We start from the raw sequence: 14,463 nt of genomic DNA, 5'->3' as shown, positions 1-14,463 counted from the left end.
GGGGGAGTGGCACTGTTGATCAGAGATAGTGTCACGGCTGCGGAAAAGGTGGACGTTGTGGAGGGATTGTCTACGGAGTCTCTGTGGGTGGAAGGGGTCGATAACGGTGCTGGGTGTTTTTTATAGGCCGCCCAATAGTGACAGGGTTATTGAGGAGCAGATAGGGAAGCAGATCCTGGAAAGGTGTGAGAATAACAGTTGTTGAGATGGGGGATTTTAATTTCCCAAACATCGATTGGCATCTCCAGACAGTGAGGGGTTTAGATGGGGTGGAGTTTGTTAGGTGTGTTCAGGAAGGGTTCTTCCTGTAGACAGATAGACCTACAAGAGGAGAGGCTGTGCTTGATTTGATATTGGGAAATGAACCTGGTCAGGTGTCAGATCTCTCAGTGGGTGAACATTTTGGTGATAGTGATCATAATTCTATCTCCTTTACGTTAGCACTAGAGAGGGATAGGAACAGACAGGCTAGAAAGGTGTTTACTTGGAGTAAAGGGAATTATAAGGCTCTCAGGCAGGAAATTGGAAGATTAAATTGGGAACAGATGTTCTCTGGGAAAAGTACGGAAGATATGTGGCAAATATTCAGGGGATATTTGTGTGGAGCTCTGAACAGACATGTTCCGATGAGACGGAGTCATGATAGGATACAGGAACCGTGGTGTACTAAGGCTGTAATAAATCTAGTCAAAAGGAAAAGAAAAGCATACAAAAGGTACAGAGAGCCAGGTAATGTTAGAGATCTGGAGGAGTACAAGGCTAAAAGGAAGGAACTTAAAGAGATTAGGAGAGCCAGAAGGGGACATGAGAAGGCCTTGGTGGGCAGGATCAAGGAAAACCCCAAGGCGTTCTACAAGTATGTGAAGAGTAAGAGGATGAGATGTGAAAGGATAGGGCCTATCGAGTGCAGCAGTGGGAAAGTGTGTATGGATCCGGAAGAAATAGCGGAGGTACTTAATGAATACTTTACGTCAGTATTCACCACGGAAAAAGATTGGGTGATTATAGTGGCGACTTGCAGTGGCCTGAAAAGCTTGAGCATGTAGATATTAGAATAGAAGTGGTGCTGAAACTTTTGGAAAGCATCAAGTTAGATAAGTTGCCAGGACCGGATGAGATGTACCCCAGGTTGCTGTGGGAGGTGAGGGAGGAGATTGCGGAACCTCTGACGATGATCTTTGTGTCGTCCATGGGGACGGGAGAGGTTCCGGAAGATTGGAGAGTTGTGGATGTTGTTCCCTTATTCAAGAAAGGGAGTAGGGATAGCCCAGGAAATTATAGACCAGTGAGTCTTACCTCAGTGGTTGGTAAGCTGATGGAGAAGATCCTGAGAGGCAGGATTTATGAACATTTAGAGAGGTATAATATGATTAGGAATAGTCAGCATGGCTTTGTTAAAGGCAGGTCCTGCCTTACGAGCTTGATTGAATTTTTTGAGGACGTGACTAAGCACATCGATGAAGGGAGAGCAGTGGATGTAGTGTATATGGATTTCAGCAAGGCGTTTGATAAGGTACCCCATGCGAGGCTTATGGAGAAGGTGAGGAGGCATGGGATCCAAGGGGACATTGCAATGTAGATCCAGAACTGGCTGGCCCACAGAAGGCAAAGAGTGGTTGTTGAGGGGTCGTATTCTGAGTGGAGGTCAGTGACCGGTGGTGTACCTCAGGGACCCTTACTATTTGTGATTTTTATAAATGACCTGGATGAGGAAGTGGAGGGGTGGGTTAGTAAGTTTGTGGATGACACTAAGGTTGGGGGTGTTGTGGATAGTTTGAAGGACTGTCAGAGGTTACAGACAGATATAGATAGGATGCAGAGTTGGGCTGAAAAGTGGCAGATGCAGTTTAACCCAGATAAGCGTGAAGTGGTTCATTTTGGTAGGTCAAATATGTTGGCGGAATATAGTCTTAATGGCAGGACTCTTGGCAGTGTGGAGGATCAGAGGGATCTTGGGGTTCGAGTCCATAGGACGCTCAAAGTGGCAGCACAGGTCGACTCTGTGGTTGAGAAGGCATATGGTGTATTGTCCTTCATCAATCGGGGAATTGAATTTAGGAGCCGGGAGGTATTGTTGCAGCTATATAGGTCCCTGGTCAGACCCCACTTGGAGTACTGTGCTCAGTTCTGGTCGCCTCTCCACAGGAAAGATGTGGAAGCTATAGAGAGGGTGCAGAGGAGATTTACAAGGATGCTGCCTGGGATGCGGAGCATGCCTTATGAAAACAGGTTGAGGGAACTCGGCCTTTTCTCTTTGGAGAGACGGAGGATGAGGGGGGACCTGATAGAGGTGTATAAGATGATGAGAGGTATTAATAGGGTAGATAGTCAGAGGCTTTTCCCTAGGCCTGAATTGGTGGCCACAAGAGGACATAGGTTTAAGGTGCTGGGGAGTAGATATAGAGGAGATGTCAGGGGTAAGTTTTTTACTCAGAGAGTGGTGAGTGTGTGGAATGGGCTGCCGGAACCGGTGGTGGAGGCTGATATGACAGGGTCTTTCAAGAGACTGTTAGATCGGTATATGGAGCTGAGTAAAATAGAGGGCTATGGGTAAGCCTAGTAATTTCTAGGGTAGGGACATGTTCGGCACAGCTTTGTGGGCCGAAGGGCCTGAATTGTGCTGTAATTGTTCCATGTTGCTCACCATGTCAATCATCTCAAGTCTGGTGTCCTCTGCACCTCTTGCGTCCTTGAGATAGGCTGGACTAAGCATAACCACCAGATGCATGTCCTTGTCTGGACAGCACTGAATCTTAATGGCTGAAATGACTGCTTGCATTGAATCAGTCTTTTCTAGGTATAGGTATGACATCTTTCTGGCCTAATACACTGGAATCCACATTGTATCTTTCTTGATTTTTGGAATCCACCATTCTCGAGGCACCTCCCCAGCTTTGGTGTAACAACACATGACTCATTGCTTTCAACTGCACCATGTCAAGCTCAATGGTTTGCTCAGGGACGACATTACAAGTTGCTCCAAAGTTAAGATGAAATGTCGCTGATTGCTCTTTACACCAACATCTTGGTATAGATGCATCTAAAGGGTGTTGCTTCCACAGTTGACCTCATTTGGTCAGTCACGTTGTTGACAGCTGGTGCTCTGAATCTGTCCACGTCCTTGTACAGCTCATCTTGTTCACTCTAGGACTTTTCTTTGCACGTTATCTATCAAAGTGAGATTTTTGCCATCCACCACACTCACACACACACACACTAACATTCGTGGGTCATTTCTTTTCCAAGTATTTTAAGATAAGATATCTTTATTAGTCGCATGTACATCGAAACACACAGTGCAATAAATCTTTTGCGTAGAGTGTTCTGGGGGGGCAGCCCACAAGTGTCGCCACGCTTCCGACGCTAACATAGCACACCCACAACTTCCTAACCCGTACATCTTTGGAATGTGGGAGGAAACCGGAGCACCCGGAGGAAACCCACGCAGACACGGGGAGAATGTATAAGCTCCTTACAGACAGCGGCTGGAATTGAACCTGGGTTTCTGGCGCTGTAAAGCGTTACGCTAACCACTACACTACCAGGATTTCTGTTGCCTTCTGCAATACTTGTCACCTCTTAGCTGCTTGTCATTAGCTTCTCAGTTCCGCCTTTTGTCTTGTCCGTCACTGCATGTGCTTCCTGCACTTGGTTGTCTAACATTTCCAGCCTGCCTTTGGAGAGCACGTGCATGCGCACTTTTCCATGAAGAACTCTGTCTTGAGAAGAAGTTGTTCACTTGTTAGGTCTCAAGTAATCGCAGAGGAACGGGTCCTTCAAACCTGCAAAATTATAGTTACCTGCGAGCAATTTTAACTCCATTTAAGGAGATATTAAAGGATTCTCCCTGCTCCTGTTGCCTGTAACAAATTGGTGATTGCTTTCTGCTTCCACTGAAAACTGTTAACAGTGCTTCTGATGCATTCTCCCTGGTCTCATTCGAGGGCCTTGTGGTGTGGTGCAATTCTCTCCTCTTGTGTCCAATGCATTACAACAACTGGTTTATCTGTCATAGGAGGTTCACAGTGTAAACCCTTCCTCCCACCTTCCTTTTTGAGATGGGTTGTTTGCCTGGAGATCCAGCAACTCAGACACCTTTATTTGATCCATTGCGTGTGCTCTCAATTGAACTGCGGAGTCTGCTGTCCCTCAGAGTACTCCCACAATTGGCAGAGATCAGGCCCAGCATTCAGTATCTTAATTCAGACACTGTCGACATTTCACCAGCTTGGTATTGGTTTGAATTGGTTTATTATTGTCACATGTACTGAGATACAGTGAAAAGCTTTTGTTTGTGTGCCATCCAGGCAGATCATTCCATACGCAAGTATATTGAAGTAGTAAAAAGGAAAACAGAATGCAGAATGTAGTGTTACAGTTACAGGGAAAGTGCAGTGCAGGTAGACAAAATGTAAGGGCACGATGAGGTAGATTGGGGGATCAGGAGTTGGTATTGGTTTATTATTGTCACTTGTACTGAGGTACAGTGAAAAACTTGTCTTGCATACCGATCGTACAGGTCAATTCATTACACAGTGCAATTACATTGAGTTAGTACAGAGTGCATTGAGGTAGTACAGGTAAAAACAATAACAGTACAGAGTAAAGTGTCACAGCTACAGAGAAAGTGCAGTGCAATAAGGTGCAAGGTCACAACAAGGTAGATTGTGAGGTCAGAGTCCATCTCATTGTATAAGGAAACCATTCAATAGTCTTATCACAGTGGGATAGAATCTGTCCTTGAGCCTGGTGGTACATGCCCTCAGGCTCCTGTATCTTCTGCCTGATAGAAAAGGAGAGAAGAGAGAATGACCCGGGTGGCTGGGGTCTTTGATTATGCTGGCTGCTTCACCAAGACAGCAAGAGGTAGTGTTCATGGACCGTTCAGAAACCTGATGGCGGAGGGGAAGAAGCTGTTCCCGAAACATTGAGTGTGGGTCTTCAGGCTCCTGTACCTCCTCCCTGACGGTAGTAACGTGAAGGAGGCATGTCCTGGGTGGTGAGGGTCCTTAGTGATGGATGCCGTCTCCTTGAGGCACCACCTCTTGAAAATGTCCTCAATGGCAGGGAGGGTTGTGCCCGTGATGGAGCTGGCTGAGTCTACAACCCTCTGCAGCCTCTTTCGATCCTGCGCATTGAAACCTCCACACCAGGCAGTGATGCAACCAGTCAGAATGCGCTCCACTGCACATCTGTAGAAATTTGCAAGACATATCAAATCTCCTCAAACTTAATGATAAGCAAAGGTGTGAAAGGTTATCAGGGGTAGGTGGGATGGTGAAGTTGCAGTGTCAGTCGGACAAAATATGATCTTATTGAATGACCAGGCTGGCTCAAGGAGCAAGAGTAGGCCATTTGGCCCGTCACTTGTATTGTTCGTGTGAGTGAACTGCTTAGACCGCTCTCCCTTAGAGCTGGTACGAGCCATGTGGGCCTGTAGCCTCTTTTCTGTACTGTGGTTTGATTGTCTGGCAATTGTTCCCCACCAAATGAACAGTAAACCAGCGAGGAGTCCAAGAGTTAGTGTGTGTTTTGTACGTGTGCGCCCACTGCTGTATACAATTATGCAAGGTGCTTTGTACAATAGAACTGCCCTTGCACCCATGGGTTCAACAAAAGCATTTCCTCTGTTCGCACCTCCATTCCAAGACTAGCCATGGAAGATCAGAGTTTGTAGGGGTGTTTGGGGGAAGGAGAGGGTGTGGGAAGGTGTAGGGGGTGGGCGGCAGGAGAAAGTGAGGGGTGGTGAAGAGCGCTCCAGAGATTTGGTTGATGCAGGAGGATAAGATATCTTAGTCACATGTACATCGAAACACACAGTGAAATGCATCTTTTTGCGTAGAATGTTCTGGGGGCAGCCCGCAAGTGTCGCTACACTTCCGGCACCGACATTAGCATGCCCACAACTTCCTAACCTGTATGTCTTTGGAATGTGGGAGGAAACCGGATCACCTGGAGGAAACCCATGCAGACATGGGGAAAACATACAAACTCCTTACAGACAGTGGCTGGATTTGAACCTGGGCCGCTGGCGCTGTAAAGTGTTACGTTAACCGCTACACTACCGTGCCTGCAAGATTAGGGCAAAGGGTGTGGAGAGGGGGCAAAGGTTATACTCGGATCAAAGCTGGGATGGAAGAGCAGATGGGGACCCAGATTGGGAAATCATGATCAACTGCTGGTTGGGTTAGGATCACAGGTGAGCAAGAGTTGGGTTGTGGGAGGCCCGTGATGAAGAGTGTGGGTTGATAGTGAAGGAAAAGCAACTAACAATGCACCATCCTGAACTTAAATAGAGTCATACTGCACTGAAACAGGCCCTTCGGCCCAACCTGTCCATGCTGACCAAATGCCCATCCAGTCTCATCCCAATTGACTGCATTTGGCCCATATCCTTCTTAACCTTTCCAATTCATGTAAATGCTAAAGTCCACTCCCATGGACCCACTCAACCAGGTCCTATTTATTACACTGAAGCAGGCCTTCTTCTGTGTGCCCATGACGGCTTGTTTCTACAGGAGTGACTCTTTCTATTCAGCACTACCACACAAACTCGGGTGCCCCTGTGTGTTAGTGTGGCTTGTGCATCGAGGACCTGGAAGCAATCTGGTAACCTCAGCAACCCATGGAGTAAGTACATTAACACCCTTAGTTATCTTTTCACAGATAGCATTGAAACCACTGACTACTCCAGCTTTACCCAACCAAGCATGGGCATTTCCCAAACCAGTTGACAATCATCAGATCTCATTGAATGGCTGAGCAGGCTTGAGTGGCCTTGTGGCCTACTCCTGCTTCTGTTTCGTACGTTCAACATTCTCTGGCTGATGTACACCTAATATCAGATTTGGGCTCTGCCAATTGACTATTATAACTTTCTGGGTGGAATGGAGGAGTTTGATTTTCTTTGCCTTGCATTTTCCAGCAATAAAACTGCAAAGTGATGAAAACAAGAGGGGAGCCAAGGGTAGCATGGTCTGGCCAACAGTGCAAAGTGGGCACACACTTCAACCATGAATATTTCCGTACCCCTTCCGTCATTCAGAGTGCAGTCGATAAAACTAGAGAGGAGGGTAACCACACACAATTCCTTCCTCAGTGCCGACTACAAATGTTAATTGATGGCCCCGGCCTTTTGGTGTAAGTATACAATGCAAACCTGCGCGCGTATTGCAGGAGGGGAATGAATGACACCAGAGGACTTTGCAAGGACATTCGGGTTCTAAGCAGGAGGGGTAATACAGAACACGGAGCAAGAATGGATCGATTCCTCATTACTGATACTCCTTCACCCTAAGGAGAATGAAGCGTCTAAATGAAGCATTTGATGCATGGACTAGCATTGGTGTCAGAATGAGTCAGCATTTAATGACTCTTAATTAACGTTTATCACTCTGTTGTTTCCTCACTTCTTGGTCCCATAGAGCTGCAACTAAAACCGAACCCAAACTTGTGTAGACAAGTTATTTATCGATCCAACATCTCAAGAGGAACATTCATAATGTTCAGCACACAGGAAAGGTGTACACAATCTGCGTAGTTCAGAATGAGATGTGTGGGAAGGGGAAATTGGTGTACAATCGATCAGTCTGATTTTGTTGGTTTTGTAATGTGTCAACTGGCGTTTTGGTTCTCATTCAGCAGAAGTAGGATGGTTAGGTTTCTGGTCAGATCTGACGTGATTTCTAGCCTTGTAATCTGTTGTAAAAATCTCTCCACTACTACTGCTGAGGCCCAAACTGGCATTAAAATGTTTGCTTGATGCATGTATTGGTTGAACTAGAAAAGTGTGTGGAGCGGGTCAGAGGCTGGGTATTTGCAACCTGATTCACCTCTTGACACCACAAGGCCTTACTGCCAACTACATGCGTGTCCGGAGCACTGTAGAATACTGTCCACTTTGCCACTTCCCAGAGTAGGGGAATCTAAAATTAGAGGACATAGGTTTAAGGTGAGAGGTGAAAGGTTTAAAGGGGCAGGTTTTCCACACAGAGGGTGGTGTGTATATGGAACAAACTGCCAGAGGGGATGGTAGAGGCATGTACAGTTACATTTTAAAAATTTGGCCCATCAAGTCTGCTCCGCCATTCAACCATAGCTGAATTTTTTTTTTCAACCCCATTTTGGGCAGGCACGGCAGTGTAACGGTAAGCGTGACGTTATTACAGTGCCAGCGACCCGGGTTCAATTCCGGCAGCTGTCTGTAAGGAGTTTGTATGTTCTCCATGTGATTGCGTGGGTTTCCTCTGGGTGCTCCGGTTTCCTCCCACATTCCAAAGACGTACAGTTTAGGAAGTTGTGGGCACGCTATGTTGGTGCCAGAAGTGTGGCGACACTTGCGGGCTGCCCCCAGAACACTCTATGCAAAAGATGTATTTCACTGTGTGTTTCGATGTACATGTGACTAATAAAGAAATCTTATCCCGCCTTCTCCCCATAACCCTTAAACCCTTTACCAATCAAGAACCTATCAATCTCTGCCTTAAATACACCCAATGACTTGGCCTCCACAGTCCTCAGTGGCAACAAATTCCATAGATTCACCACCCTCTGGCTGAAGAAATTTCTCCTCATTCTCAGTTTTAAAGGGATTTCCCTTTTATTCCGAGGATGCCAGACTCTCCTACTGCTGGAAACATCCTCTCCACATCCACCTTCAGTATCCAGTAGGTTTCAATGAGATTCCCACATCTCAGAGGGATAGGGGCCAAATGCAGGCAAATGGGACGAGCTCAGGTAGGCACCCAGATCAACATAGACAAGTTGAGCTGAAGGGCCTGTTTCCATGCTGTATAACTCTTTGTCTCCATGCCTGGATGAGTGCAAGCCCAAGACTCTGGGGGGGATAAAAACTTGCCACCTTCTAGAACAAAGCAGCCTGCTTAGTTGGCACCCACCCCCTCAACCGCCCTAAATGCTCCCTCCACCACTGATACACAGGGACTACAGTGTGCACCATCTACAGAATGCATTGCAGATACCCACTCAGACTACTTTGATAGCACCTCCCTCTACCATTGTGCAGGATTGGTAGTGAGTATATGGGAACACCACCACCAGCAGGTTCACCTCCAAATCTCACACCATCCTGATTTGTAAATTTATTGTTAGAACTGGGCATTGAGTACAGGTGTTGGGATGTTATGTTGAAGCTGTACAAGATATTGGTGAGGCTGAATTTGGAGTATTGTGTGCAGTTCTGGTCGCCTACCTACAGGAAAGATATCAATAAGCTTGAAAAAGTGCAGAGAAAATTTACATGGATGTTGCCAGGACTTGAGGACCTGAGTTGTAGGGGAAGGTTGAATAGGTTAGGACTTTATTCCCTGGAGCACAGGAGAATGAGGGGAGATCTTATAGAAGTGTACAACATTATGAGGGGTATAGATAGGGTGAATGCATGCAGGCTTTTTCCCCTCCGGTTGGGTGAGACTAGAACTAGAGGACATTGGTTTAGGGTGAAAGGTGAAATATTTAAGGGGAATCTGAGGGGGAGCTTCTTCACTCAGAGGCTGGTGCGAGTGTGGAACGAGCTGCCAGTGGAAGTGGTGGATGTGGGTTCAATTGTAACTTTTAAGAGAGGTTTGGATAGGTGCATGGATGGGAGGGGTTTGGAGGGATATGGTCTGGCTACAGGTAGATGGGACTAGGCAGAAGATCAGGTTGGCATGGACTAGATGGGCTGAAGGGCCTGTTTCTGTGCTGTAGTGCTCTATGACTCTAACTTCAACATCACTCATTCTAAATCCTGGAACTCCCCACCCAGCGGTACTAAGCGAGTGAGGATACTACCTTCACCAGAAAGACTGTATCAGTTCAAGAACATGGCTTATCGCCACCTTCTGAAGGGCAATTAGGGCTAGTGACAATAATAAACCAATACCAATACCAAATGCTGGCCTTGCCAGCAATGGCCAGATCCCAAAAATGAATTAATTTTAAAAAAAAATCAGGCGGACTGACCTGTAGTCCAATGATGAAGAACTTGTGGTCAACAATGTACTCTGTGATGTGATGTCTTTACTTATTTTTCTACATCGTAATTGAAACTTCATATTAGAAATTGATAATATTTTTAAAAATATGTTGATTTTCCCCTTAGCGAAATCGGGGGATAAAGGGTTAATGTGGGGAAGTGGCCCTGATCAGCCATGATCTTAGTCACACAGCACAGAAACAGGACCTTCAGCCCACCAGATTCGTGCTGACTGTCCAGTATCGATCTGCACTATTCCTATTTTGGAGCACTTGGTCCATAACCTACTATGCCTTGGTGATTCAAGTATCATCATCCATATATTTAAATACTGTGAGTGGCAACAGGTTCGAGAAGCCAGGTGGATCACACCTATTTCTCTCTCTTGTGCTCCTACCATTGGCAAGTGTCCTTTACCTGGATACTCAGGGTGTCAAAGTCAAGGTTATTGTCATGTGCACAAGTACATGTGTGCACAGGTGCAATGAAAAACTTGCAGCAGCATCACAGGCACGTAGCATCAGATAAGCAGCGGTCACAAGAAAAACATAAATAAAGCCTAAAATAAAAACAATTTTTGCAAGAAAGAACACAATTAGAACAAAAAAATTACATTTTAGTGCAAAGTGGTCAGGGTGTTGCTAAATTGAGGTAATGATTAGGGATGTGCAGGTTAGTTCAAGAACTGAATGGCTGAAGGGAAGTAACTGTTCTTGAACCTGGTGGTGTGGGACTTCAGGCTTCTGTACCTCCTGCCCGATGGTAGCTGTGAGAAGATGGCACGGCCTGGATGGTGGGGATCTTTGCTGGTGGACACTGCCTTCTTGAGGCAGCGCCTCCTGTAGATGAGATGGTGGGGAGGGATGTGCCCGTGATATATTGGACTGAGTCCACTACTCTCTGCAGCTTCCTGCATCCCTGCGCATTCAAATTGCCATGCCAGACCATGATGCAACCAGTCAGGATACTTTCAACAGTACATCTGTAGAAGTTTGTTGGAGTGCTCGGTGAGAAGCCAAACCCACTTAACCTCCTAAGAAAGTAAAGATGCTGGCGTGCCTTCCTCGTGATTGTATCCTATCCCGACAACAGACTTCCCTTTCAGTGTCCATGCAGCGGCATCCCAGGTGTGTACCTATTAAACCCATTTACAATTGGAATGCGTTTGTCCAGAGCCCCCCGTGGCTCGGAGGAGTCACTGCTCTCTGAATCAAATTGTTGTGGGTTTAAGTCCCATTCTAGTGACATGAGCACACCACCAAGCTTGTACTCCAGGGCGGTACTGAGGGATTGCTTTACGACAGGAGGTCCCACCTTTCTGATGGGGTGTGAGGCTGACACCTTGCCTTCATTCCCAGGTGAATGTCAAAGAATCCTGAAGAGAAGGGGAGATCTCCTCAATGTACTGGCCAGTATTTTTTCTCTCTCTATCTCTCTCTATCTCTCTCTATCTCTCTCTATCTCTCTCTATCTCTCTCTATCTCTCTCTTGTGTTCATCATATTGCTATTTGTGGGAACTTGCTGTGCATCAAATGGCTTCCATTGTAGTGGTGACTATGCTTAAATACAGGTCCTCTCCAGCTTATGACGTGGTTCCATTATGTGAACTGTTTGTATCCCAAACAGTAGAGGGCAGGCACGGTAGTGTAGCAGTTAGCGTAACGCTTTACAGCGCCAGCGACCCGGGTTCAATTCCAGCTGCTCTCTGTAAGGAGTTTGTACGTTCTTCCCGTGTCTGCGTGGGTTTCCTCCCACATTCCAAAGACGTACAGGTTAGGAAGTTGTGGTCATGCTATGTTGGCGCCGGAAGCATGGTGACACTTGCGGGCTGCCCCCAGAACACTCTACACAAAAGATGCGTTTCGGTGTACGTGTGACTAATAAAGATATCTTATCTTAAGTTGGGAATGAGGCCGTGATCTGAGTTCCCACCCGGCAGAAGATACCTGCTGTCCCACAGGAGCCGGCATGTCCATCCTGCCGGTCTTCCAAACGCTCGTTCATGTACGGGCTGTACATAAGTCGGGCGTAACCTGGAGAGGACCTGTATTATCGGCTATGAGGAATGTAAAAGATTCAAGACAAATTTCTAATCTGCAGGATATACTGACTGTTAAATTCCAGGTTCACAGAGCAGAGTATTCCAAGAATGAACTGTTTCAGTCACCTCTCCAACCATAATCAAAGAAATGTTCCTCTTGAATGCATTTCCAATGTTGCTAAGCAGCCAACTCAAAATTCCCAAATCTTTCTTTTTCCTCCAAACACTCCCTCAGAATGCAGAGCCAGCACTACAACCATATTGCTTTTTCTCCTTGCTGTCCATAGACTTCTTACCACCAAGTTCCTCACCTCTTGCTTCTTGTCTTCAAGTTGTTTCCATTGCTCTCAGTTACTCCTGTCTCACATCCCAAGTTTCCAGCTTCACTTGGCTCACCTCTTGTTGAACCGTTCTGCTACTGTACTCCTGAGCTCTGGGACGCACTTCCTCTACTTGGCACCTTTTTTTTTTGACCACCTTTAACTCTGGTGAGGGGGGTGGTGGGGGTGAGGTAACTACCTCCTTAGAACATTGATCACCCATCATGACTTCCGTTCCGTGGAGACACAAGAGACTGCAGGTGCTGGGATCAGGAACAACACACAATTTGCTGGAGGAACTCAGTATTGAGCAGCATCTTTGAGGGGAGGGGGGAGTGGAAAAGAATTGTCCACTCATAGAACGTAGAACGATACAACTCGGGAACAGGCCCTTCGGCCCACAATGTCTGTACCTACCATGATGCCTAATTAAACTAATCCCTTCTGCCTGCACATGATCCATATATATCCCTCCATTCCCTGCATAAGGCAGGCACAGTAGTGTAGCAGTTAGCATAACGCTATTACAGCACCAGCGACCCAGGTTCAATTCCAGCCGCTGTCTGTAAGGAGCTTGTATGTTCTCCCCGTGTCTGCGTGGGTTTCCTCCGGGTGCTCCGGTTTCCTCCCATATTCCAAAAACGTATGGGTTAGGAAGTTGTGGGCATGCTATGTCGGCCCCGGAAGTGTGGCGACCCGTGCAGGCTGCCCCCAGAACACACTATGCACAAGGTGCATTTCACTATGTGTTTCTATGTACATGTGACTAATAAAGATATCTTATCTTATTCATATGTCCATCTAGAAGCCTCTAGAATGCGACTATTGTATCTGCTTTCATTAACACCCCTGGTAACCCATTCCAGGCACCCACCACTCTCTGTGTGCAAAAAAAAACTTGCCGCACACATCTCCTTCAAACTCCTCCCACCACCCCACCCCCCCACAATCCCAAAATTATGCCCTCGCGTATTTGATATTTCTATCCTGGGGAAAAGATTCTGGCTATCCACCCTATCTATGCCTCTCATAATTTTATAAACCTCCCCTCAAGTCTCTGACGCTCCAGAGAAAGCAATCCAAGTTTGTCCAACTTCTCCTTATAGCCCATACCCTCTAATCCAGGCAGCATCCTGGTGAACCTCCTCTGCACCCTCTCCAAAGCCTCCACGTCCTTCCTGTAATGGGATGACCAGAACTGCACACAATACTCCAAGTGCGGCCTATCAAAGTGTTGCACACCTGCAGGAAGGGTCCTGACCCGAAACGTTGACCACCTGCTTTTCTCCACAGGTGCTGCCTGGTCTACTGAGTTCCCCCAGTATCATCGTGTTTTTCATCTAGACTCCAGCATCTGCAGTCCTTTGTTTCCCTGTTACACACCTGCAACATGACTTCCTGACTCTTGAACTCTATGCCCCAACCAATGAAGGCAAGCATATCATACGCCTTCTTTACCACCCTATCTACTTGCATTGCCACTTTCAGGGAGGTATGTACTTAGACCCCAAGATGCCTCTGTATATCAGTGCTGTTAAGAGTCCTGCCATTAACTATATTACCGTCCAAAACCCTCATGACTGTTGTTCATTCCTACTTCATGACCTCCAATCTCTCATTAGGTTGCTGAGGATCATTTGCTCCTTGAAATATCCCAGGAATGTGCCAGGACTTGGGTCTGACCTGCTCTTTCATTCTTTTGTTTTGCAGGTGACGTGACTTTATTTTTCTGAATTGAACAGTTGACCTTCAACGGGGTCCCAACACACTGGGGAAAACATTGGTCGTTGCAATATCAGCACCTGCCGTCTTTGTTCTGAAGATCTCAGGAAGTTTCACGCCCTCCCCCCAACTCCCCACCCCACCCTCCCCACCCAGAAGGAGCAATGAGCAACAGCGGGGCGAGAGAGGGACCAGCCAGGCAGGGCGCTGCAGCTCCCAAGCAGCCTGCTCCAGCCGAACCAGTGAGGAGAGGTCGCGGAAGGCCAAAGAAGCAGCCTCAAGTAAGCTAAAGCAGTCTTGTGTTTCCATGGCAATTCGTAATAGCTTGCAATTCAGCATCTGTCGCGTTCTGGGCTTCTCATAGAGCCGCACAGCGTAGAAACAGGCCCTTCAGCCCAACTCG

The 14,463-nt window shown here is 46.9% G+C and overlaps 1 protein-coding gene across 1 annotated transcript in view; it reads left to right on the top strand.

Annotated features, from left to right (window-relative positions):
• Window positions 1-14,463, top strand: part of LOC127572145 (high mobility group protein HMGI-C-like) — a 185,485-nt gene that overhangs the window by 28,263 nt on the left and 142,759 nt on the right. Inside the window, exon 2 of the mRNA XM_052019099.1 lies at window positions 14,049-14,341. Within this exon, the coding sequence (XP_051875059.1) occupies window positions 14,225-14,341 (117 nt within the window). The 5' untranslated portion in view covers window positions 14,049-14,224. The remainder of the gene's footprint in view (window positions 1-14,048; window positions 14,342-14,463) is intronic.

Source organism: Pristis pectinata, chromosome 6 (assembly GCF_009764475.1).
Source record: "Pristis pectinata isolate sPriPec2 chromosome 6, sPriPec2.1.pri, whole genome shotgun sequence".
NCBI classification, from domain to species: Eukaryota; Metazoa; Chordata; class Chondrichthyes; order Rhinopristiformes; family Pristidae; genus Pristis; species Pristis pectinata.
This window is presented reverse-complemented; position numbering and strand designations above follow the sequence as displayed.